The 23033-nt window shown below is 38.6% G+C and overlaps 1 protein-coding gene across 25 annotated transcripts in view; it reads left to right on the top strand.

The window, feature by feature from the left end:
• MICAL3 (microtubule associated monooxygenase, calponin and LIM domain containing 3) overlaps positions 1-23033 on the top strand; it is a 161708-nt gene that overhangs the window by 56896 nt on the left and 81779 nt on the right. For 16 of the 25 annotated variants that reach the window (XM_072040058.1, XM_072040101.1, XM_072040087.1 and 13 more), the window contains exons 3-19: positions 2663-2870; positions 4330-4446; positions 5132-5233; positions 5801-5956; positions 6536-6636; positions 7298-7555; positions 8142-8257; positions 8747-8873; positions 9424-9517; positions 10673-10820; positions 12140-12336; positions 12550-12662; positions 13170-13232; positions 13959-14132; positions 15241-15333; positions 20241-20333; positions 22830-22886. In XM_072040058.1, coding sequence (XP_071896159.1) covers positions 2663-2870; positions 4330-4446; positions 5132-5233; positions 5801-5956; positions 6536-6636; positions 7298-7555; positions 8142-8257; positions 8747-8873; positions 9424-9517; positions 10673-10820; positions 12140-12336; positions 12550-12662; positions 13170-13232; positions 13959-14132; positions 15241-15333; positions 20241-20333; positions 22830-22886 — 2217 coding nt within the window. The remainder of the gene's footprint in view (positions 1-2662; positions 2871-4329; positions 4447-5131; positions 5234-5800; positions 5957-6535; positions 6637-7297; positions 7556-8141; positions 8258-8746; positions 8874-9423; positions 9518-10672; positions 10821-12139; positions 12337-12549; positions 12663-13169; positions 13233-13958; positions 14133-15240; positions 15334-20240; positions 20334-22829; positions 22887-23033) is intronic. The other 9 variants (XM_072040109.1, XM_072040103.1, XM_072040149.1 and 6 more) reach the window with 3 other exon arrangements.

Below are 23033 nucleotides of genomic sequence, written 5' to 3'. Positions count from 1 at the left end.
ACCAGTTTTGAAGATCTCCTCCTCTGCAGCTTAGTTCCCACTTACCTATTTATGAGTTGTTCCATGACCAGAGTTGGGCACTTTGTGCATCACGTGGCTGGTGTCCCGGTTAACCAGGATTCAGATAACTGGGGGTATAGTTCATGAAGGCAAGATTTGCATGTGATGCTTTGTTCAAGTGTAAATATTTGCAAACATTTACACTAGTCCCTTTATTCGTTTAGCCCGAGCACCTCAAAAGAGAACAGGAAGATGATTCTCTGTTCATGGACTTCTTTCTCTTTGTTGGTTATGCAGAGAATACAGAATTTCAGTTTGCCTTTTATGTTATATTACCATGGTGTTGTTACAGGCAACTAAATATAATTTATCTTGAAGGATCTTGAGCAGGATGTGTTTGTGAAGGGTGAGATTGCTTTAGCACTCCACAACAGTTTGGAGTCATCGTGGGGAAAGGGAAGGAGGAGCCACAAGAACTGCCTTCATTGACCCGGCTGTGCTTGTGCTTGTGCTTACTGCTGCCTGTGAAAGAACCACAACTTAGGTTTCTGTGAGGGATCAGAAACTGGAAGAGTCACAAGAGGTGGAAAAGGGAACAGAATATTTTCTTCTGATTTTAATCGGCCCTAAAACTTGCTGTGTTTTGTTACAGCATTTTTTAAAACAAGGTGGCAAACTTGGCCATAAATGGCTTTGCTGAGTATCATGTATTTTGCATCCACAACATCTAGAGTCCTAAACATAAACTGGATATTAACCACTTCCTTGCGTGGGGGAAAAAAAAAAAACTTGTAGGAAAAAATGGTCTATACATTTCTGTGACAAAATTACAGGTAATTAGTTTTTAATTTGATTACGTAGACCTGAGCTTGAATAGCCTGATTTTAGTATAATTCATTTTGTGTTGTGTTCTCCATTGTAAATATTTTATACTGGGCAAGTTATCAAAGAGTAGAATTCGCCCATCTCAGTGTGGTCGTGTTGTTTATTGAATGCAATCTCTTTGAAGGTTTTAGTTGTTTGAGCCAAATTATTACATGGTTAAATATGACACACTCAGCTAATTTTCTTACAAGTTTCAAAAACAAAATTAAGTGGTGTTGGGGAGTTAATTAACCCACAGTATTGAACTGGAAGAATACACTAGATCTTAGCTGATTGTCTCTTTTAAGAAATTCCGAGTTGGACACATGTTCAATATTCAAGCCTATTTTGGAGTCACGTTGCTAATAGTGCAGTGGTTGGGCTGCCTTTTTTACATATATGCCTTCACGTTCCCAAAGCTACTAAATAAATAGTGCTGTTATCCTTCCCTTCCCTTTTCTCTAGACTTGGATCTCTGCCCTTAGGTTTGTATGACCTCTGACAGGATACAGCAGCCCTGTCAGAATCTGCATGTCAGTTGTTAATTCTTTACTGCTGCAAACTGAACTGTTTTATTATCATTTAGGCTTTTTATTTGTCGTTTCATGTCATTTGCAGAATATACATCTCAGCAAATAACAGGTTAAAATGTAAAAATTGGCAAATGAAGACTGTTAGAGAACAAAGACCTTTGTTTTGGGACAGGCTGTTTAATCAGAAGGTTAGGTTCTGAGGACGTTTTGGCATCTTTAAGAATTTCTCAAAGAGCCTTCTTGTCCAGCTGTAAGGGTGCATAAGGATCTAGAAAATACTCATGACAGCAGAAGTCTCTACTTTGATGGCTTTTTACTTGGTGCGTCTGGTTTATACTCAATAGAAAAAAAAAAATACAAAAATGGTACAACAAAGTGGACTGTCCTGTATTCATGTGAATATGCATAGATGTGCCAGCTTTCCCTGTGGACTTCAGTTTCCGTGGGTGAGAAGCGTCAGTTGACTGTCTTGGATTCTTAATATTTTGATGTATTCTTTTGCTTCCCAGGAAGTACTTCCAACACTAGATATGCAAGTATTTGACATTCTCAAGCCATGTATTAGCCTCTAGTAGTGTTTGTGAGCAGAGTGGAAAAGGATGTGAGGAGATGAAAGACAAAGGTTACGTTGAAGAAAATGTATTTTGATAAAAATGCTCTTGTGACGCAAAGTTCATATTTATATTATATTTGCTTACCTGGAGGTTCCTTTGCTGCAATAATAGCAGCACCAGCATACACCTACGTTGAGTGCTTTGCCTTGCCTGCTGTCTGTGCTACTCTAAATTATGTCTATGAAAGCATTGTGTTGTTCTACTGTAACTGTTCCCGTGCTGCTCAGTGTTGATGAGGAATTGTTAGTGTTCCTGAAGAGCTTCTCAAGAAAGCTAGCTCAGGCTTTGGAAGATGAGGAAAAAGCTGCTTCACCTTCCTCTGAGAACAGAAAACACGTGGGTGGAAAGTGGGGGAGAAGCCTTCAGAAATATTGCTGTTCTCTACGTGCTTACATAGCATGGAGAGCACACCTTGGCAGCCCGTCTTCAAAGAAGGTTGGAAAGAGGCGGGTGACTTGCCTGTTTCTCCAGACTTTTCATTTCTCTGTGATATGTTTCATTTTCAGGTTGCAGGTACTGCTTGAATGTATCTGTGCCAGAGCATGGCAGGTAACAATAGAAAGACTGATGCTGGGATGCTTTGAAGCTATGGTAAAAATGCCTTTTTCCTCCTCGGACTGTAAAGTTACTGTGTACTTGATTTCTTTGCAGTGTCTGATAATTGGGGCTGGACCTTGTGGCCTTCGCACAGCCATCGACCTGTCATTCCTGGGAGCCAAGGTGGTGGTCATAGAGAAGAGGGACGCCTTTTCCCGCAATAACGTCCTGCACTTGTGGCCGTTCACCATACATGACTTGAGGGGGCTTGGCGCCAAGAAGTTTTATGGCAAATTCTGTGCAGGATCCATAGACCATATCAGTAAGTACAGCCGCTGCTAGGTATGGCAGCACATCTTCACAGGGGAGAGGTGGCTGAGGGCAGGGGGTAACCCACTGAAATGCATCCTGCACCTGCCACTGCTCTCACATCTGTATGGCGTAACGCAACATTACCTTTGTGTGGCACAGCTTGAGCTAGACCCATATGCAAAAGAAATAGATCGTGCCATGGAATCATCAAACATACAACATATATCTGGCATCTTTTATAACTACTAGTTTCTGAGGCCTAACTTTTTCATACACTGAAAAGTACATCTAAGGTTCAAAGCTTTTTTCCCTTGATGGATCATTTTCCTGTTTTTCCTGTTACATTGCTGCAGCTGCCACATTATTCCGTCGCTCTTGAACATTGTGTGTGATGTGTTTTGTTTGTTTGCTTGTTTTTTTAATTACTGAATGTTTTTGAACATTCTTTTGAATGTTGATCTGGAAAACGCAGGAGCAGTTTTTGCATTGTTAAATTTTGGAAGAGCAGTAAAGATGTTTTCAAGAACACCACCAGCCTCTGAATAGATTTTAATTAAATAGATGTTTGCACATTGAAATGGAGAAAAATTTTGGTAATTCTCAAATTCTGAGAAAACTTTCTCTTGAAAGCTGTACGCTTTAGTAGGGCAGGAGCTACCATTTTTCACTTCTTCTCTCAAAAATTTACCAGACAGGTTAGTTTGCCCACTAGTCTGTGTTCACCATAGAGCATAAGTGGAAGTATAAACTGACATAAACATAGTAGGTAAGATTTAGCTTCTTGTTCAGTGCAACAGCTTTGTAGACTTTGTTACTTCAGTCTTGCAGATTTCTTTTTCTCTTCCAATTTCTCGTTATTTTTATTCTTCCAGTACTTTGTCATCTTCTTTTGTATCTCAGCACAGATTAAATTTAGTGTTCTGGTGAAGCACTTCTTCATTTCACTATCTGAAATGTGGCAGTAAGGTGTCTTACTTCAAATAGTTGTTTGCCACACTCTCATTTTCATACTTGCTACCTACACTAACTTAAGTGGAAAGAGGTGACAAGGAACTTACTATGTCCCCACTAACCCGAAGGTGTTAGAAGATGCAGTTCAATATTACAGCAAACTTGATCAAATGGCTAATCATCCTCTGTGACAAAAGCGCAGTCCTGTTTGTGCTCTCTTCAATGTCTCTCCTGCATTGCATGTTCTGGTTGTTTCCCTTGTTGATTTGGGGGCTGAAACGGTAAAAAAATATTTACTTTCTTGGGGAAGGACTGGAATTTCCTCTACATGGACGTTTCTTGGCATGCCATGATACTACACACCAGTGCTGCCTGGATGACGTGCTGGGAACACAGCAGGAAGAAGAAAGCAGCAGCTAGCCTTTAAATCAATTTATCAGTAATGTCAAACAGAGATGTGTGCACTTGTGCTCTTTCCTTTTTCTCTTATTTCTTTATCATCTGCTTTTTTTTTTCAGGTATCCGTCAACTCCAGCTTATCCTTTTGAAGGTTGCCTTGATCTTGGGAATAGAGATCCATGTCAATGTGGAATTTCAGGGGCTTGTTTACCCTCCAGAGGATCAGGAAAATGAAAGCAAGTAGCTTTGAAATGGGTTCTAGAGAAAGGGGAAATTGTGGTAGGGGGCACAGATTCCCACTCCTTAATGTTGCATATGACTCTGAGTCTTTTCCTCATGCTCCATTAATGAGAGGAATCTTCAATACACTTTTGCTTGAGTTTTTAATAGGCTTTATTTTTTCTAATAAAACAAGATCACCTGAATTACTAAGCAGAAATAATCCAAAACACAGTAGGTTCTAATTTCTCCTAATATATTTAAACCTATTACACTTAGAAAGTATCTTTTTAAAACAACTCCTTTCTTTGCATTCACAGAGGATATTTATATCAGTGAATGATCTTTGTTATGCTGTTTGCATCGCTGTGAAACTCACTGTCCGATTGCTGAGAGAGAGTGGCTTACTTGTCTTTTGGCATCCTGATAATTGAATAAATAGTAGAGAACCTATGAAGGTTTTAGTGATCCTTAAAGGTAATAATCAGGGAGGGGTTATTGGGGATGTCGCTGTCTAGCATAGTGCATTCTCTGATTCACACAGAGTGGCTGTGCAAGTCAGCAACAGCCTTGTCAACGATATAGCTATCCTGCAGTCTATCTTTATTGACAATGTGAGAAAAGGATTATGGATGTGTCTTCATATATTTGTTCTACTATGTGCATTGTTTATTTTGTCATTAACCTGGAGTTTATCAACAGGAATAGGTTGGCGTGCATTGGTCCATCCAAAAACCCATCCAGTATCGGAGTATGAATTTGAAGTAATCATTGGAGGGGATGGCAGGAGGAATACCTTAGAAGGTAAGTGTCCATAATTCTCTTTAAAACAGAACTAATTCTTAAATTAGTTAGAACAGACATGAAGAAAAAAGACTTCAAAAGCCTGATCAAAATCTAAAAATACATTTGACTAGGAAAAAAAGTTAAAAGTCCATGTAGAAATCTGTTTTTATCAAGACACGTGGATCATATTTTTCCTCTTTCTATCCACCAGCAAAAGAATGAGATATTTGACCTGAATATTTTTTCCCACCTTCTTTCTTTAGCTAAATAGTGTTGTAACTCTTAATTTTGAAAGTAGGAGTTGAAGTGTTAAATTTTCTTCTGTGTAGTAGAGAATTTTATCTAGTATTTTGATGCAACTTACAGTTTTGGGGAAAGAGGTAAGAAAGAGAGAGGGGAGCTTTTTCCCTAAATAAGAACCTCTATTTTTCTGATGAAGCAATTGTTGCTTTCTGAGTGGAGTAGTTTGTAATATATCAGATCCTATCTCTCCTTTATTTTGTGAGGACACCTGTCTATGGCATGGTGAGCATTCTCTGAAGCTATGCTCTATTTTTCAGCATTACTACTTTATCTTTCCCATAGGGTTTCGCCGAAAAGAATTCCGTGGTAAACTAGCGATTGCTATCACAGCAAACTTCATCAATCGCAACACCACAGCTGAAGCCAAAGTAGAAGAGATCAGTGGTGTGGCGTTCATATTCAACCAGAAATTCTTCCAGGATCTACGAGAAGCCACAGGTTTGTCAGCAATTGCCAAATTTCCAATGAAAACGGTTTGTCTTTCTTACTTCAAATTTGTAACTCAGGTATCACGATGTTTAATCAATAAACAAATGACTTGTGCCAAGAAGTCAGTCATTGCTGTCTCTCTTTGAAATCTCACTTCCCTCGTTTTTTCAGCTGTTCTATACATTTGTACAAAGCAGGTGTGTGTCATTGAGATGTGTCATTTTGTTCAGAAGTGGAGAACTTATTTCCCTGAGGGTTTTCAGGAAATCTGATCTGCTCTTAAGAAAAGCCTGAATCCTGAGTTTAGCTTCCTGCACTCCACATCTGCATACAAACCTTACTGTCATGATAAATATAATTTTGAAAAGATAAATATATTTTTGAAAAAAAATACGTATATATAGGGGAAATGCTCTGTGGTTTTGTTGAAGATGTAACTTTTAAAAATCATCAAAAGCATGGGAGGAAGTTGCTTGGCACTCTCTCTAGGGTTTTCTAACCATGTAGTTTCAATTTACTTTCTTCCAAAGCGATCATTTTTGCATGTACTGTGTAACATGTTCCTTCACTATCTTGTTCTGTCACAAGGTATTGACTTGGAGAACATTGTCTACTATAAAGATGATACACACTACTTTGTCATGACTGCCAAAAAACAGAGCCTACTGGATAAAGGTGTAATACGGCATGTGAGTATTCACTTTTATATATACTTTTTGTACTAAGATTATGGGACAACTTGTTTTTAGTACGCTAAAAGGGAAAACACACTCTTACTTCACTGCGTGATGTTTTTATACAGGTGTATTTTAGAAACAAACATATGTGATTAATGCCCTTCTGAAGTATTTTCAGCCATGAGAAAAGTGTTGTAAGATCTACCCTGTCTAAATTTGTATCCTTTTGTCAATTTGAGGGGTTTGTTCACGTTAATATATGCTTAAAGAACCTTTGGTGGTTTGTTTAAGCTTCTCTCATTTAATGAAAATGAAAAAGCAGGGAGTGAAGAAATTCTTGGAAATTTACATCCATCTTATTCTGATAGAAGCAGATTTAAAAGTAGTTTGGCCGAATACATAAGGAGTGAGGTCTTGTGCCTTTTGTGTGAAGAAAAATGCTCAAAAGTTTGTTGGCCCTTTCATACTTAGAAATGCCAGTAGGACTGATGCCTGTTTTCAGTAAAAGATTTCCAAATTTTTCCTTGGAATTGTAAGTGTTGTTAGGAATGTAAGAATTAAAGGGCAAACCTGTATCAGTGGATTGTAGTGGATTTTTTAATGTCAACATTGTATATGCCAGTCTTAAAATAACCTTATAGATTTGGCTGTTTCACTTGTCTCTCTTTGGCAGGATTATGCTGATACGGAGTTACTACTCTCTCGGGAGAACGTGGACCAGGAGGCTTTGCTAAACTATGCCAGAGAAGCAGCTGACTTTTCCACTAATCAGCAACTGCCTTCACTAGACTTTGCCATCAATCACTATGGGCAGCCAGATGTGGCAATGTTTGACTTCACGTGCATGTACGCATCAGAGAATGCAGCTCTGGTGCGAGAGCAGAATGGCCACCAGCTACTTGTGGCACTGGTTGGGGACAGTCTCTTAGAGGTTTGTGTTTTAAACTTACCATTTGTAAACAGGGAATTGAAGTGTAAGCACAAACCGTTGCACCCATCACTGAAATATGTGCTGCCTGTAAGACAGTTATTATGAAGAACACTGCTGTTTATTATATAATAAAGTTGGACATTTGAAAGAAGGGTAGGCATGTTGGGAAAACAGAATATTCAGTAATGATCATGCTTAAGAAAATATGTGCAAAGTTTTCTGAAGTTGTATCTATTCCATGTGCTTCTTATTGGGACAATTATACTCGCTGTGGGAACTTACTCCAGGCCTGTTAATAATTAGCAATTTGTAGTTGGTTAAGAAGTATAGTATTGAAGAGTAGCTCTTAAGATACTCTAGGCTATGAATAGCTGTTGGCAATAGAGGAGCATTTGGCCTTGAGGAAGCTCATGGACAATTCAGCATGCATCTAGCTTCCTGTAGCCCAGTGGGAGTAGAGCTTCAAGCTAATTACTGAGCAGTAATTTCCCAGCAGATTACCCTCTATATTCATGGTATTGGTTTAAAATCTTCTCTAACTGATGTTTTTCCTTTCTGTTCTTCTTTTTGGAAACTGTTATATTAGCCATTTTGGCCAATGGGAACTGGAATAGCCAGAGGATTTTTGGCTGCAATGGACTCTGCTTGGATGGTACGAAGTTGGTCACTTGGAGCAAGTCCTTTGGAAGTTCTTGCAGAGAGGTAGTAGAAAAAATGCTTCCATTTTCAGTTCTAATCTCATCCTCCAAGATCTCATCATTCGTTCCAATTCCTTCTAGTGCAAATATATAGATAGATAGGAGATAAAGATTCTCACTGTCTAAAGAGGGTGCTTGTGCATATAATTAAATCAAAGAAAAAAATCTGAAGGAGCTGATAAGCTGAAGTATATTTAGAGAGGAATAAGAAATGTTGAAGCTGTTTTTGGTCCTAGTTTTACAAAGCAGATTAGATAAAGCGTCTTTTCTTGGTGCTTATTGGTATTACGTGGAGAAAGTGAGCTTGACTTACTGCCACAAGCCTTTCAATAGCAAACTAGATGAAGATGTAGATGCCTTTGAAGTACCAGAGACAACAAAACTGTTTGCCATTCCCTATTATCTTGTAAATATCTTGTATGATTTTCTTAGCAATATTAATAGTGATGCATCTTTACAAACTTTTTTTTTTTTTTTTTTTTTTTTCCCTAAGGGAAAGCATCTATAGGCTACTGCCTCAGACCACCCCTGAGAATGTGAGTAAAAACTTCAGCCATTATAGCATTGATCCAGCCACCCGGTATCCCAATATCAATGTCAACTTCTTGCGGCCACAGCAGGTAACTAGAAAAATGGTGCTTCTGAATATTTGTAATCTGCATTGTCTTTTCGTAGGTGAAACTATGCTCATGTTTTGGGACAGATAATGACCTGACTGTGGCAGTGTAACTTGGAAGCAGTGAGATGCAGATATATCAGACAAGAGTCAAGCTCTTTAATTCCTGTTTTATCTAGAGTTTAGGAGTTGTAAAAATGTGCTTTTAAATCATCTGTATTCTTGATTTTGACAGTTTTAACCATGCTGTGACGATACTTGAAATCTATAAACGTGTGCCTATGCATGCATTTTTTTTGTACTAAGTCTAGTATACCAGTCTGTCATTACAATTTGGTATCCCCTGAGCAGTAACAATCATCTAAACTATTCAGCACTGACAAATTGTCCCTTGTTCTGGAGTTTTTGAGCTAGAGTTTTCTGCTACATGAGAATACTTGTCCTCTTTGTTTTGCCTTGGGATGACTCCTCCTTGTCCTCCTGCCCTTTCTTTATGGATGTTGGGTACATAGCATGTTGGTCATTTATATTTTTATTTTTTTGCATCATTTTAGGTACGCCACTTGTATAATACAGGAGACTTGAAAGACATTCACCTGGAAATAGAGAACTTTGTGAACTCCAGGACACCAAAGCTGACTCGGAATGGTAGGCCTTGTTACTGCTCCATTCCTTTTGGTATTCTGGGGCTGAATTAGTGCAGAGCATGTGGAGCAATGTCACTAGTGTATTGTTCAGACAGGCTATTTTGCTGTAGAAAAAGTATCCAGCAATTGTTTTGTCAGCAGTCTGACTTTTCCAATCTTTCAAGTTTCAATTAGCATGCAAATATATTTTTGTTTACCTAGTTTCCTTGCTTTATAATGCTGCAATATTTCTAGAACATGACATCTTATACAAGCATTGCTTTTCACCTCCCTTGTCCCTATAACACTGTCCTTACTTAAAGTGCAGGGGGCTTGCCTGAATGCACTCTAACAGTAAACACAAAATCCTTATAAAAATAACAGAAGTTATTTCTAGTACAGTCTTTCGTTTATGCTTTTCTTTACTTAATCTCATTTCCTAGCTTAACTAAATGGAACCTCACTTTACTTATGTTATTCTGAAAGCTAGATGCCTTCTGAGAAGCATTTCAGTATCTGTCTACTTGTCCTATGCCCTGAGGGCTATGTTGAACATTTCCATTTGCACACTTTGCCTTTGAATGTCCAGATAGCATTGGGGTCTCTCTGAATGGTGCTTTGCTGCTGAGCCTCCTTTCGCTGCTGAATATGTAGTTTTTGGATTTGTTCTTTGGCCTGCAACCATGTCCCTTTAGGCTGTAATCTTGTCAGATCTTGCAGTAAGGCAAGGTCAAAACAGGTCAGCACTTCTAATGGAAGGCTTTCAATAGGAAAGAAACAATTGCAAAAGTACATTTGTAATTCTTGCATTAGAAATAGTGTATCTGGGCTTTACAGAGCATTGTACTACTGTATATCCTTTTAATAATATTTAAAACAAGCCTTTGTGACTGCTTTATTCATGGGGCTCTTTTATGAGGGCTAGGGTGAAATGTCTGGCAAGATATAACTTCTGTAATTACTTTTTAGCAAATGAAAATTCCTTTATTGGAGCTAAAATAGATATGATTGTCTTTAAAAATAATAGTAATAATAATTTTGTCCTGTGTTGCTCATTGTAGAAGGAGCATATTGTTTACACGGAGGTTTTATTTGCCTATTCATATTTTTTATGATGTAGTTAAAATTCATGTAAGAGATTTTCTGTGTTTCTACTTAACAACTTGATTTCTTACAGAGTCTGTAGCTCGCTCTAGCAAATTGCTCAATTGGTGCCAGAGGCAGACAGATGGGTACGCTGGTGTAAATGTTACAGATCTCACGATGTCATGGAAAAGTGGCTTAGCTTTGTGTGCCATTATCCACAGATACCGTCCAGATTTAATGTAAGTAATTGGCTCTTTTGAAGATCTGGGAAGGGCAAAACGTTAGTTACATTTCAAACAAATACGATTGAGAGTGAGGCAATGTGTTTGTGACTTATGAAGAAATGGATTGAAATTAAGTCAATTAAGCCTGATAGAAGCTAATGTACAGTGATTCATCAGCAGAGGGGAAGGTCATAATAGCTTGACGAATATGAAGGTAAATGTGTTGTCATTTTCTTTTCTGGATGATTTGACAATTAAACTTCAAATTGGTACTGTCTGGAATTCATTATTGTCAAACAGCTCTCCTCTGTGAAATTAGTCAGGAATAGTTGATAGCTTCAGTTAGATTTCTTGTGAACAAGTCTCTACACAGACCTTTAATCTCCTGTTTGACAGTAACTTTTTAAAAACATTAAGGCTGCCCTTTACAGAAATAGTGACTCACTACCTGAATGTTGCTGTTTGTAAACTAACATGTTGTTTGGATGAAAGAAAGTCTGTCCTCTTACACTATATATTGAGTAAAGCAGTAGCTCCATTCGAAAACAGGAAAACAGTGGCTGGCAGAAGTATTAGTAGCAAAGACTCTGGTAGTTTAATTGAAATCTGCAGTGACTTCAACTTCCCAAAGGGACATTAGAAAAAATAAATGCCAGAGATGTAATTAAAGGCATAATCCAGTAAAAAGCTTGCTAAATAATTGTGTGGTTATTCCCTTCCATGTGCACTGAATTGCTTTGCTACCAGTGCACTCAAGTTAACTGAGCTACTCTTTTTAATAGCTATATAACTTGTGAAGGGTTCAAGTGGAAGTATTCTGTACTGTGTTGCTTTTCAGATAGTTCATATAACTCTCCATAAGCTATGTAACTTTTTATAGAGTTTTAGCTTTGTGTGTGTGCATATATATATATTTCTACAAGTTTCAGAAAAAAATAGAACAAAATAAGGGGTCAGTCGAGAAAAATGTGGACAAAGAGAAACTTCATTTAGGACTTCATTTAGTTCCAAGCACGTAAAAGATTTTACATACAGGAAAGCAGTAGAGTTTTCCAGCAAAGGAGGAAGTGAAGATGTATTTCAGGGAATACTCAAGTTCTTAAGAATTAAAAATTAGGTTTATTGGAAGAGAAACAAATTATAAAAAGAGTTAAGTTTGAGTCAAAGTTCACCATAATTAAATAGCATCAACTCTGCAATACAAAAGGTATGTTGACAAGTAAATTTCGGAGATTTCAGAACAAAATGGCAGTGGATCCCTGATTTCTTTCAGAAGACTGATTTCCACTTGATTCAGCTTGATTCAGTGCATGCCTTCTTCCTGCTCTTTGCAGAGACTTTGATTCTTTGGATGAACACAATGTGGAGAAGAATAACCAGCTAGCTTTTGACATTGCTGAAAAAGAGTTTGGAATATCTCCCATTATGACTGGAAAGGAAATGGCATCTGTTGGTGAACCAGATAAACTGTCGATGGTGATGTACCTCACACAGTTCTATGAGATGTTCAAAGACACCATCCCCTCTAGTGGTAAGGAGTTTGGGGCAGGTCTTTAAGATTTAAAGAATGTGTGAACTTGAGTTATCTTTGAGCTTCTTCCACATGAACTTATACTAGTGACTCACTAACTTTACATTACAATAAGATGTCTTACTGGTGTTTATAAAGACAAGAGCATCAAGAGCAAAAAGAGGAGTTAATAAATACATGGCATTCCCTTGTCCTGCCTGTTTTTGCCAACAGATAGTGTGGACCTGAATGCAGAAGAAAAAGCTGCCCTAATTGCCAGTACCAAATCTCCTATCTCTTTTCTCAGTAAACTGGGACAAAGCATCTCTCGGAAACGCACTCCAAAGGTAACCATACCACGGTCTTGATAACAGCTGTGTCTACTAGGCTGCTGTCCAAGTAGGTGGTACTACAGATGGATGTGTCTGTCTGCTATGTATCTGCAAAAGACCATGTGTTCTTCAGCTCTTGTCATGAGACGATACATGACCTTTAGAATTGCATTGGTAATATGCACTCTCAATTAGTGGTATATTTCAGTCATAAAATTCTAGCTTTTTGGTAGAATGTGGGGATATACTTTGTATTGGAACACAGTTGATTGCTCAGTTCCCAGTTTGTTGGAAGTGCTGAAGAATGACAGGTAGAGTTTCCAGTATGTGAAACCCCAAAGGTGGGGGGGCGACATACAACAGAAAAAAAACACACATTTCTTTAAACAAATGGGGAATGACCTAGAGAATTAATCAGTTGTATTACAAAACTTATTTAAGTGCACTCGTGACATTTGTCTCAGCCCAGAAAGGTATGAGAATCCTTATCTTTGTTTTCTTTCTTTCTTACTCTGTTTTCAGGACAAAAAAGAAAAGGAACTGGATGGTGCAGGAAAGAGGAGGAAAACCAGCCAATCTGAGGATGTAAGTATTACAGTAAGGAAGGTGTTAGGGAGAAAAATATATCTAGTACATTTCTTTGTTCCCACTTCAGTCCTTTCATTTTCTGTATCCAGACCGGGCTTATTTCTAAATTAAAATTAATTCTTCAGAAGTTATGCTTTGTTGTATTTATAGAGGAAATATTTTACTGATGCTTATGAAAGAAGAGTACACTACAAATGAGATATTTGCAGTTGCTCCATATTCTATTTTTATAGAATAAATTTGCAATTTACTTTGATTTGGTGAGCACACCAATGGTAAAGTTTCATTTAGTAAAATCATACAGTAGTCAGAGATTTCATTCATATTTGAACTGTAGTCTCAGTTAGTGCAAAAGGCATACATAACCACAATGCTCCGCAAGGTAATCCTTCAGTTCAAGTGCCTATAGCCAAATAAGTACAAGTGAGCTAAAAGTTAGTACTTAGAATTGTCAGCGAGGGTTGAAGATATCATTTTGCTTTATACCAGCAGATTAATGAGTGTTTCAACTGTGGTTTCTCGGTTAGGTAACTGTATTAAGTAAGGTTGGAAAGATAGTTATCAGAACATTTGATGTCATACCAAAGAAAACTAAAATGTGAGCTTGCAAATGCATACCAATAGATTTGTTTTCTACACTGTTAGAAATCTATTGCAGCAAAGGTGAGGAGAGAAAAGGTCATCTGGATGTATCTGTTAAATTTTGATCTCACTGGTTGATAGGAGGATGTCCCTCGAAGCTACAGAGAAGAAAGACCTACATTGGTGAGTGCCCTGACGGAGAGGAGAATTGATGCTGCCATTGGGAATCAGAACAAAGTCAAGTCCATGGCAACCCAGCTACTGGCCAAGTTTGAGGAGAATGCACCAGTGCAGTCCTCAACGTTACGAAGACAGGTATGAGATGGTTAATAAAACACTGTATTTTGGAATCATGGCAGAAAATCACGAGTAATAACATGCATTCCTCAAGACTGGATGCTAGTGGTGTTCTTGTACTTCAAAGGCTCTCCTGGGGAAGAATGAAGGTTACTCAAAAGAGAAAAAAAAATTACATTTAGGAGTATGGGATGGAGAGCTTCCTAATGAAAGTCTACTTTCCTGTTACTGACAGTATTATGTGATCTCTTTCAAAAACACCTTACCAGCAATTAAGATTCTTGTATAACTACTTTTGCTGTTGAAAAGCTTTCCAGGAATATCCCATTTCTCACCTCCAAGAGCTATCATTTAATTTCCGATTAGAACATTTTCATGTCAGGTTATATGTTTGTTCTTGTGAACTGTGATTAATTTTTTTTTTTTCTTTTTTATCTTTATGTAAGCACAGCAGATAAATGTCTGGGAATTTCATTGCAATCAGGATATTTATATCATTTCAAGTGAGGCTTCCTGACAAGTGCCGGTTATTCAGGATATTATCTGAACTACTGCAACTGCAGGGTAGTCATCTTTGAAGTGATGCCGAGTCACTTCAAGATGCTGCTAAGCTGTGTAGTGTCAGCAGTATAAGGCTCAGTATGGTTTAAGTGCCTGAGTTCTTGCTCTGCTGCATAGTCTGTCTTCATAGCTTGTGCCAAGCTCTGTGCTGCCCTGGCCAGATTGTGAACAGGACCTTATCTAGCTACTTTAAGTCTAGTCCAGGTGTATGTATGCTACATTGCACAGTGGTGTTGGTAGCATAGCATAATCTCAGAACAATGACATTTATTCCACTGTTTACCAGTCAAATGTTTCCTCAGCCGCTGCATATTGGCTGGAATAACTGGCTGAGTTGAAGGAACAATGAAAATAAAGGTCAAAAAAAAGTGCAGTTTCCCATTTGTTGATGTCTTTTCCCTTTTTATATATGACTTGCTAAATGAATTCTCCTCTACCCTATTTTTTTGTTAAATGTTTGTCTGTCTGATTCTGTCTCTCATTCCTTTGGCTTTCTTCGAGTTTCCTTTGCTATTCTATCATCCCTCCTTGGTCCCATCCCAATTTCCCTACAACCTGCATGCAGCAACCTGTCCTGCCTTATCAAGAACGTGTTCACAACCAACCATCCAGCAGACGAGAGCAGGGCCGTCTAGCTCCCATCCCCCAGTGGAAACAGGTAAAGAAATTGATTATGAATATGATATGTTGCCTGCACCCAACACCAGCTATCACTATCCTGTTTTTAAACCAGTCCTTTTCCAGCAAAAACATCCTTTTTAATGTGTGAGTCCATTATTTTAAATAGTTTAACTTGTCATGAATACATGTAAGATCAAAGTCTGCCTTTGGTAATAACGCATGATTTATTGTTTCAGGAGGATTTAGTCAAACTTACCCTGTTGTCTTACACTGGTTTCATCTTCCTAGGTCTTCAGTGGATGTTTCATCAGAAACCTTGCCTATAGATGCAACATTGTGTTGTCTGGAGTATTTGTAGATTATTCTCTTAGAAAACAATAGGGAATATGTAGACAATTATTGCAGCCAATGAGGTTTAAGATGTCATGCCATCTGTGGTATTAAAGCTCTTCATTGGTGTAAAGAGTAAAATTGATTGTCAGTTTTGCTATTCATGTGGAATATTGTGTTCTGCAATTAGAAGAGACATTTCAGTTTCTGTGGTTTCCTGTTCTCTGTGACAAACCTAGCTTTCCTTGTGAGCTTCTCACCTTCATTGCATTGCAGATTCCAGTATTACTGTGGATTAAGTAAATTTTAGATTTTCTGCCACACACAGTGACAGAATAGGGATCGACAGAAGAAAGATCAGTAGGTATCATATTTTATTTTCTTTTGTATGGTTTAGCTCATTGTTATTACTGGTATTTTTCTTTCAGCAGTGCACTGTGAAAGCAAGGCTTGTGACAATCAATCTTTTCAGGCAAACAGGGATACTTATCTCACTGGCTTCCTCTGCTTCCTCTCTTTCCCTGTGCAAATCACCTCCTCTTGTTTCTGAGAGTGCTGAGATATATTTTTCTGGCAGCCATAATTTAGAGAAACATCTGTTTCTTTCTGGATGCAGCTTAATGGCATGCTTTTGGAGTCACGAGGAAGAAGTTTGGAAGTTCACTTGTTTGCGTGTTTATGGATTCATGGTGAACTTTATCCTCAAGGTATTCAACCCAAGCAGTGCTTCATGTCATGACCAGTGCCATGATCTAGAAGATTTCTCTCCAAAGAAGACCCAAAGCAGGGGAATTATCAGTAGGACTGTCAATAGAGTCTTAAAAATGTCAATATTACATTTAGGTTTCCAGAGTCATTCTTTGTTCTTCTACCTTCTCATCAAAATCTTCTTTATAAGCTAATGAGGACTTTCAGGTGGATACTCATCATCCATGATTAAGACAGATTTCGATTTTTAAGAATACTTCCAGGTATAGGGGAGAACCCAAAGAAGTGATGCAGAAGAAGTGTATGTGGCTGTACATTACCAGGTCAGTTAATGAACACTGCTTATGTCACCCTCCTTTTATTCAGCAGAGACATTGACAGCTGTCTGTGGGTACTTTCTCCCTCAAGATTGGTCCTGAAGTATTTGCTTGACTTGATTGAGCTTTACTGTGTCAGCAGAAGATGGTTGGTTCTTGGTTCCAGAGTTCATTCTGGATTTTGAAGTGTTTTTCATCTAACAATGAAATGGAGAAGAATAAAAGTGGGTCTCAAAGATGCACAATATGCAGAATACATTAGGATTGAAGAAACAGTTTATATGGTCCCTATTCTAAAGGTTCCTTAGGACTTGCCCGGGGAAATAAAGGACATCAATGGTCATCACATAGAAACTAATTGGGAATATGTAGAACCATTTCTTCTGGACTGATCAGCTGAGGCTGGAAGCCATGCACTAACCCAAGCAGCCAGCTTTGTCAAGCTTGGACAGAAATCCATCCTGTGGGAATTTGTTGCTGAAGCAGTGCTTTGGCTGTCTGTTGAAGATTCTTAATTCTGTCTGCTTAGGTACAAGGAATCTGACTGCTGTGAGACTGCATGTTACTTCAGTACTAAAACAGCTTTCTTCAGTGACATTAGGCACTAACTACAAAGTTATTTCCTGGGCCACAGATCACCAGCAGTGGAGTTGGGGCTGGGTACCAGTCCGTGTTGTACGGCTCCTGACAAGGTCTTCAGGGGGGATTTGTGTTTGCCAGAAAGATCTGCTCATGAAGGTATGGCAAAGGGTCTCTTGTTTGGCACAAATGTCAGAGTTCACAAGCAGAACCTTCTGTTCAGTGATTCTGCATAAGATAATATCGCATAATGAAAGACTTCTACTGAGGAGTCCTTTGAAGAGGAGCAAAGCAGTTCCTGAAGAGGACAAAGCAGTGACCTGCTTTTGAAGAAAACAACTAGTTGCCTCATATATTTGCCCGCAGGCAGAATGAAGTTGAAGTCCTCAGGGGTTCATGGGAGAAGGATAGTTTCCTGTCTTGTGATTGATAGGTTTGGTCCTGCACCCTGGAAGCTGCATGGAAGAGGAAAGCGTACTGCCAAGGCAGCAAGAATAATTACAGGGGAGAACTGGATGTTTGTGTAGGAAGTGGTCTGGGTTGGACCACCAGGTTTTTTTTGGAGAATTTACATCTGCCTTAGGCTGCGAATTGCCAGTGTCTGTCAGATGGACTTCATTAGCTGTCCTTGCTTATCGGTTTAAGTCTAGAATTTTGCTGTTCCATAAAGAGTTACCAGCCAAACAGTTTCAGTTTATAATGCAGAGTGTCTCTGTGTCTGCTGTAGAGGTGGGATAGGGATGGCTTGGTAAGACAGAATTCCTAGAAAGAGTGAAGTCTTGGCAGAATCTGTTCTGAAGTAGTTTTTACTTTCATCACAAGACCTTGTTATCTCTCCTGAAAAGGGAAAACCTTGAAAGGATCAAACAGGTTAAAAACCTCCTCAGTCTGCTGTTGTAAGCATTCAGTGTGGCCCGCATTTTCCTCCTGAATTAGATTGCAGTGTTTGCTTTGTTGAACTACAATTTGGGAATGTTGATCTTTGTTGTCAAAACTGGGTTCATGCTACTGTGAACATCTCAGCAGCAGCTGGTAATGCATGAAGGTAATGTTTGTGTATGTGCACAGGAGAAACGTGCAATTTTTTATGTGATATGGTATCTCCTAAAAAATCTGGATTGCATTTTGTGGTATGGTGAATAATCTCAAATTAACCTCTAGTTGTGCTAAAATATCTTATACATTGCATTCTGTTGCTTTCCATTTTCACTGCTTTTTGGAAAGAGCATCTCATCAGGGATCATGAAGCTATTAGAGAGCCATGTAGTCTATCCAGAAGAGTATCTGACTGTTTATCATGTGGGAGACTAGCCCTTCAAACTGAATTTTGTCCTGGATTCCAGTCTTTGAACTTATGGTCTTCAGCATTTTTCTGCCATAGTTTCATAGCCTCCTAGCAACAAGAATGTATGTGTGTAATGCGCAAGTGTAAATCACTGATGTGTATGAAGATGCTTGTAAGATAGAGATCACATGATTTGCAGCACAAATCTCTTCTGCCTCTGGATGTCTGATGCTTGTTCTTTCAAGAGGATTTCCTGATGTGTGATAAAAGCTTGTTGGTAAAAACCCTTCTCAGTAATTCTGTTGGAACTGTGATTTTTAAAGATACGTAATGTGTGAGATGACCACAGTCAGCTGGAGCTGAAATCTCAGCAGAAGAAAACTTATATCAATGATTTCTGCAAATACTGTTTTCCTACTTAATTTCTCATTTAAATATGTTGATAAGTCTTTGTTTCCTTGTTCCTGTAGCCATCTTTGACTTTGCATGTTTAGAGATGCATCCTACTGGAGGACTGAATATGTACTTCATATACCCATTCAATGTTATATTCCATGATCTGCCATGGAAAATTACACAAGTTTGGGAATACACAGAAATTTCAAATGCAAACTAGGCCATGGTCAGATGACAGTCTATGAACAGCTGTAGTGATTGAAAATGTTACCTCCCTTTCTGCTAGAGATTAGTGCCTTCACAGCTGAGCCTTTTGAATGCTCCTCATCCACTTCAGTGCAAAGTCATGTAGCTTAGTTTAAGCTGCTTGTAGCATGTGTTTGAATTAGAGTTTACTTTTTTGGTGAAGGGGAAGAGAACTCCCAAATACATGTTAGCACCAGTTCAGCTGTCAGGACCATAACGATTATCTATAATATCTTTACATAGCACGCTGTTTCTTTGGAGGCTATCTAGCAGTGACTCTGGATACACAAGCTTTTTTTTTTTTTTTCAGTGCAACAATTTCCAGATATGCTCCTGTGAAAAGAAAAGGAAAAAAGAAATAAGCATAGAATACATTAAATATCTAGAAGTGGTGGAGAAAAGACTGTACGTAGTGGGGACATAGAGAACTAGCAAGGCATGTTCTTTCAGTATATAAAAATGAGGGCATATATGCATTCTGTAGTATTCAGTTTATTCAGTATGGCTACACACTGCCTTGAAAGCAGCTGTAGTTCTCTTCTAGTAGAATGGCAAAGCACAGTTTAACTTGTCTGAGACAGTTTAATATCTGTAAGGTAGAGAAGCTGAGAACAGGATACTGCAACTTGAGTTGTATTGCTAATAAGCTGCAAGCAAGAGTAATCAGGTCAACAGGATGAATATTCTTAAACATTGCAAGGCACAGCACTATATAATTTTTCACGAAGCAACACGAGCAGTCCAACTCTGCTACCAAGAGTTTCGAGTTTTGCATTTGACTGAGCATAAGACCTTGACTCAGAAACTGTTGGTTGAATCGATTATTGCTATAACTACATGTTTATTGGCTGTTCTAGAATTATCTGTCAAGTGGATGTGTGATCTTGTGAATATGGGTGAAAATTTTCTCTCTTTCAGCTTGGATAAAATGTGGCTTTAGGTCACTCATAAGAGCTACGAACATAGGATCGCGGTCTCTCAGCTTATGCATTCTAGCCAGTCTTACAAAGTCAAGGGTAATGTTATCTTAGCTTTTCTACCGTTATTATGTTTTTTTTTTTCTTTTTTTGTTTTAAAAAAAAGATGAGGAGTAAGGAACGTTGTCGGACCTGCCCCAAAAAAGTGATCATGCTCTCTTCCACTGCACCTTCCTCTCCAACGTATCCCAGGCAGCAGGTGATTCCCTCTGCATGCTCTGTCCCTCTCTCTTCATTACTGCTTTGTACAAATGACTAAATTGATTACCAGACATGCCACTTACAAATATATTTCCAATTTTCTTTTTTTTGGAGGGTGATAGGGCTTCTTCAACCTCTTAATATAGAAACACAGGTCAGCATTAACTCAGAAGAAGCATCATTTTGACGATTGTCTAATGCACTGGAGATTCTGAGACTTTACTCTAGGGTAATTGGTAATTACAGTAGCCTTCTTCAGTTTTGAGTTGCAGCAAAATAGAACTGAAATAAAATTAGGGCCACGTCTACCTTTAAGATATATATACATGCTTCTTAGAAATTCAGTAGGTGTGCTTTTGTCTAAGTATTAGAACTTGATCCTGTGTTACATATAGATCATTCACTGGCCAAAGGCTCCTTTTTTTCTAAACAGAAGTTAGTATGTTTGGAGTAGTTCAGGGATGGAAATTGCAACTTTTCTCCATCTCTGTGCTTTGTTTATAGAAGTGTGACTGAGAATTTGTTCTTGTACCCATGAAACTCTTTCAGATTTATTGTATGAAGTCCTTTTTTGAGTTGTTGTTGTGGCCTGCACATGTCCAGTTTGGTCCTTCAGTTTCCCCCACATCCAGGCCTTTGTCTCAAGAGTTCGTGTTCAGTCTGTCTTAGCTTGCATTTGGAGCTGTGTTGTTCTGAACACAGTATATACATGTGAATCAGATGTATGTACACATGTATATGTTGTCCTTCTAGTTAAATATTACCTGAAATCTTAAATATCTGTGTCTCGTTTGCTATACATGGCCATCCTGCTTGAGTTGTGTCTTTATTTTTGTTCCATTTTCCTACTGCAGTAATAAATTCTCCTTCCACATCAGCCCTTAACTAATCTTTAGTTGATAAAAAGGCAGCTACAGTTCCATAGACCCAAAAAGATTTCCCCAAAGGTGGAAAACATTTCTTTGCTGAGCACTTGTTTTCCTATAAACTCTACTTTTAGCAGAATAGAAAAGGGACATTCTTGAACATATTGTTTGACTTGTCTTACTGCTGTGGTTTCTCAGAGTACAGTTACATGTTACATTTCATCTGCCCTCACTACAGCCTCTGGACCACACTTTGCCTGCTGCCTCTCCTATGTCAGATTTGTTCAAACAATCAGGTCTGCTTACCAATCTGATTTGAAATTGTTTGAACAAAAAAAGTAGTTTGTTTTCTGGCACACTGTGGACAGCATGGTGCAAGGAAGGATTCAGGAATGCACATCTGGGTCGAATAGGTGAGGAACGCCCTTCTCATTAGCAAAACCCACATCTAAACTGAGTCGACTGTAATGAGAAATTGTATCATCACAGAATGGAAGGGACCTCTGGAGTTCATCTGGTCCATCCCCTCTGCTCTAGCAGGGTCACCCAGAGCACATTGCACAGGATAGCATCCAAACAGGTTTTGAATGTCTCCAGAGTAGGAGACTCCACAGCCTCTGGGCAACCTGACCCAGTGCTCTGTCACCCTCACGGTAAAGAAGTGCCCCCTCATATTGAGCCGGAACCTCCTTTGCTTGAGTTTGTGTCCACGGCCTCTTGTCCTGTGGCTGAGCACCAGACGCTGTGATAGCTAGCAGCCTTCCTCTCATCAAGATCCTTTGAAGATTTTCCCCAAGCTTATGATAAACTAAGTTAAATGTTGAGACTTATTTTTCAATCTATGGTGTGGCAGTCACTTTCCATATTTAAAAAATGGGCTTTCAGTTACTGAGGACCCTTTAGCTCTGTGTTTTCCCTCCCTGTCTCCTCCAAGTATTTTGTTTGTTTGTCCTGTGACTCTCTCTTGCTTGCCTAGTTCAGTCATGAGAACTGACTGCTGCGGGGTCCAAACGTGCGTAGACCATTTTCTACCTTGTGTCCTGTAGGAAACATTTTTGTTCAAATTATAAAAAAAAAAAAAAAAAAAAAGCATTGTCCACTTCCTCCTTTTAACTCAGAGGAATTTTACCTCCTGTGCTGCGTAAGTAATCTGTTAGGGCCAGTTGAGGGACTGCCTTTGGAGATGTTTTTTCTTCCTTATTCTTTTTCTGAATTGTCTTGGCCCACACCACATAGCAAGTCAAATGGATCTGTGTGCTTGTTACACCGATGTCTTTTAAAAACTCTGCACTTCTAATGCATTCATTCTGCCAATTCCTTTAAACTTTCTATTTCTTTCCTTTGATCTAACATCACAGTAGATGTTGAGTGTCTTCTCATCTTTATAGTACTAATTTTATTACACTGTGGTTAACAGATTTAATATGAGTCTATATGAACTTTTTTTAATATCTTCCCTACAGGAACCAAGTCATTACTGCCAGTTTTAAAATATTCTTCTCAGTAAATTGTTTTTCTATCATTATGACTTCTTTTCTGCCTACATGTTAAGAAAAATCTAATTCAGTCTGTTTTGACTAGGAAGTTGGTCTGTGATTGTTACTAAGCTCATAATTTGTTGCCTGCAGAGAAACAGGGAACCTGGTGCTGACTATCTTGGGGAGCAGAGTCCCAGACAAGGAAGGGTAAAGAGCATGAACAAATGGCATGGATGCTGATGACACAGCTGTGTGCAATACAGGGAGCAAACGTACTGAGTAGTGAAGCACTTATCCTAATGCTGCTGTTAACACGCTGAAACTGCTGAGAGGCAGTTAGGAGCAGTCAACTAT

Source organism: Anas platyrhynchos, chromosome 1 (assembly GCF_047663525.1).
Source record: "Anas platyrhynchos isolate ZD024472 breed Pekin duck chromosome 1, IASCAAS_PekinDuck_T2T, whole genome shotgun sequence".
In the NCBI taxonomy this organism is placed as follows: domain Eukaryota; kingdom Metazoa; phylum Chordata; class Aves; order Anseriformes; family Anatidae; genus Anas; species Anas platyrhynchos.
This window is presented reverse-complemented; position numbering and strand designations above follow the sequence as displayed.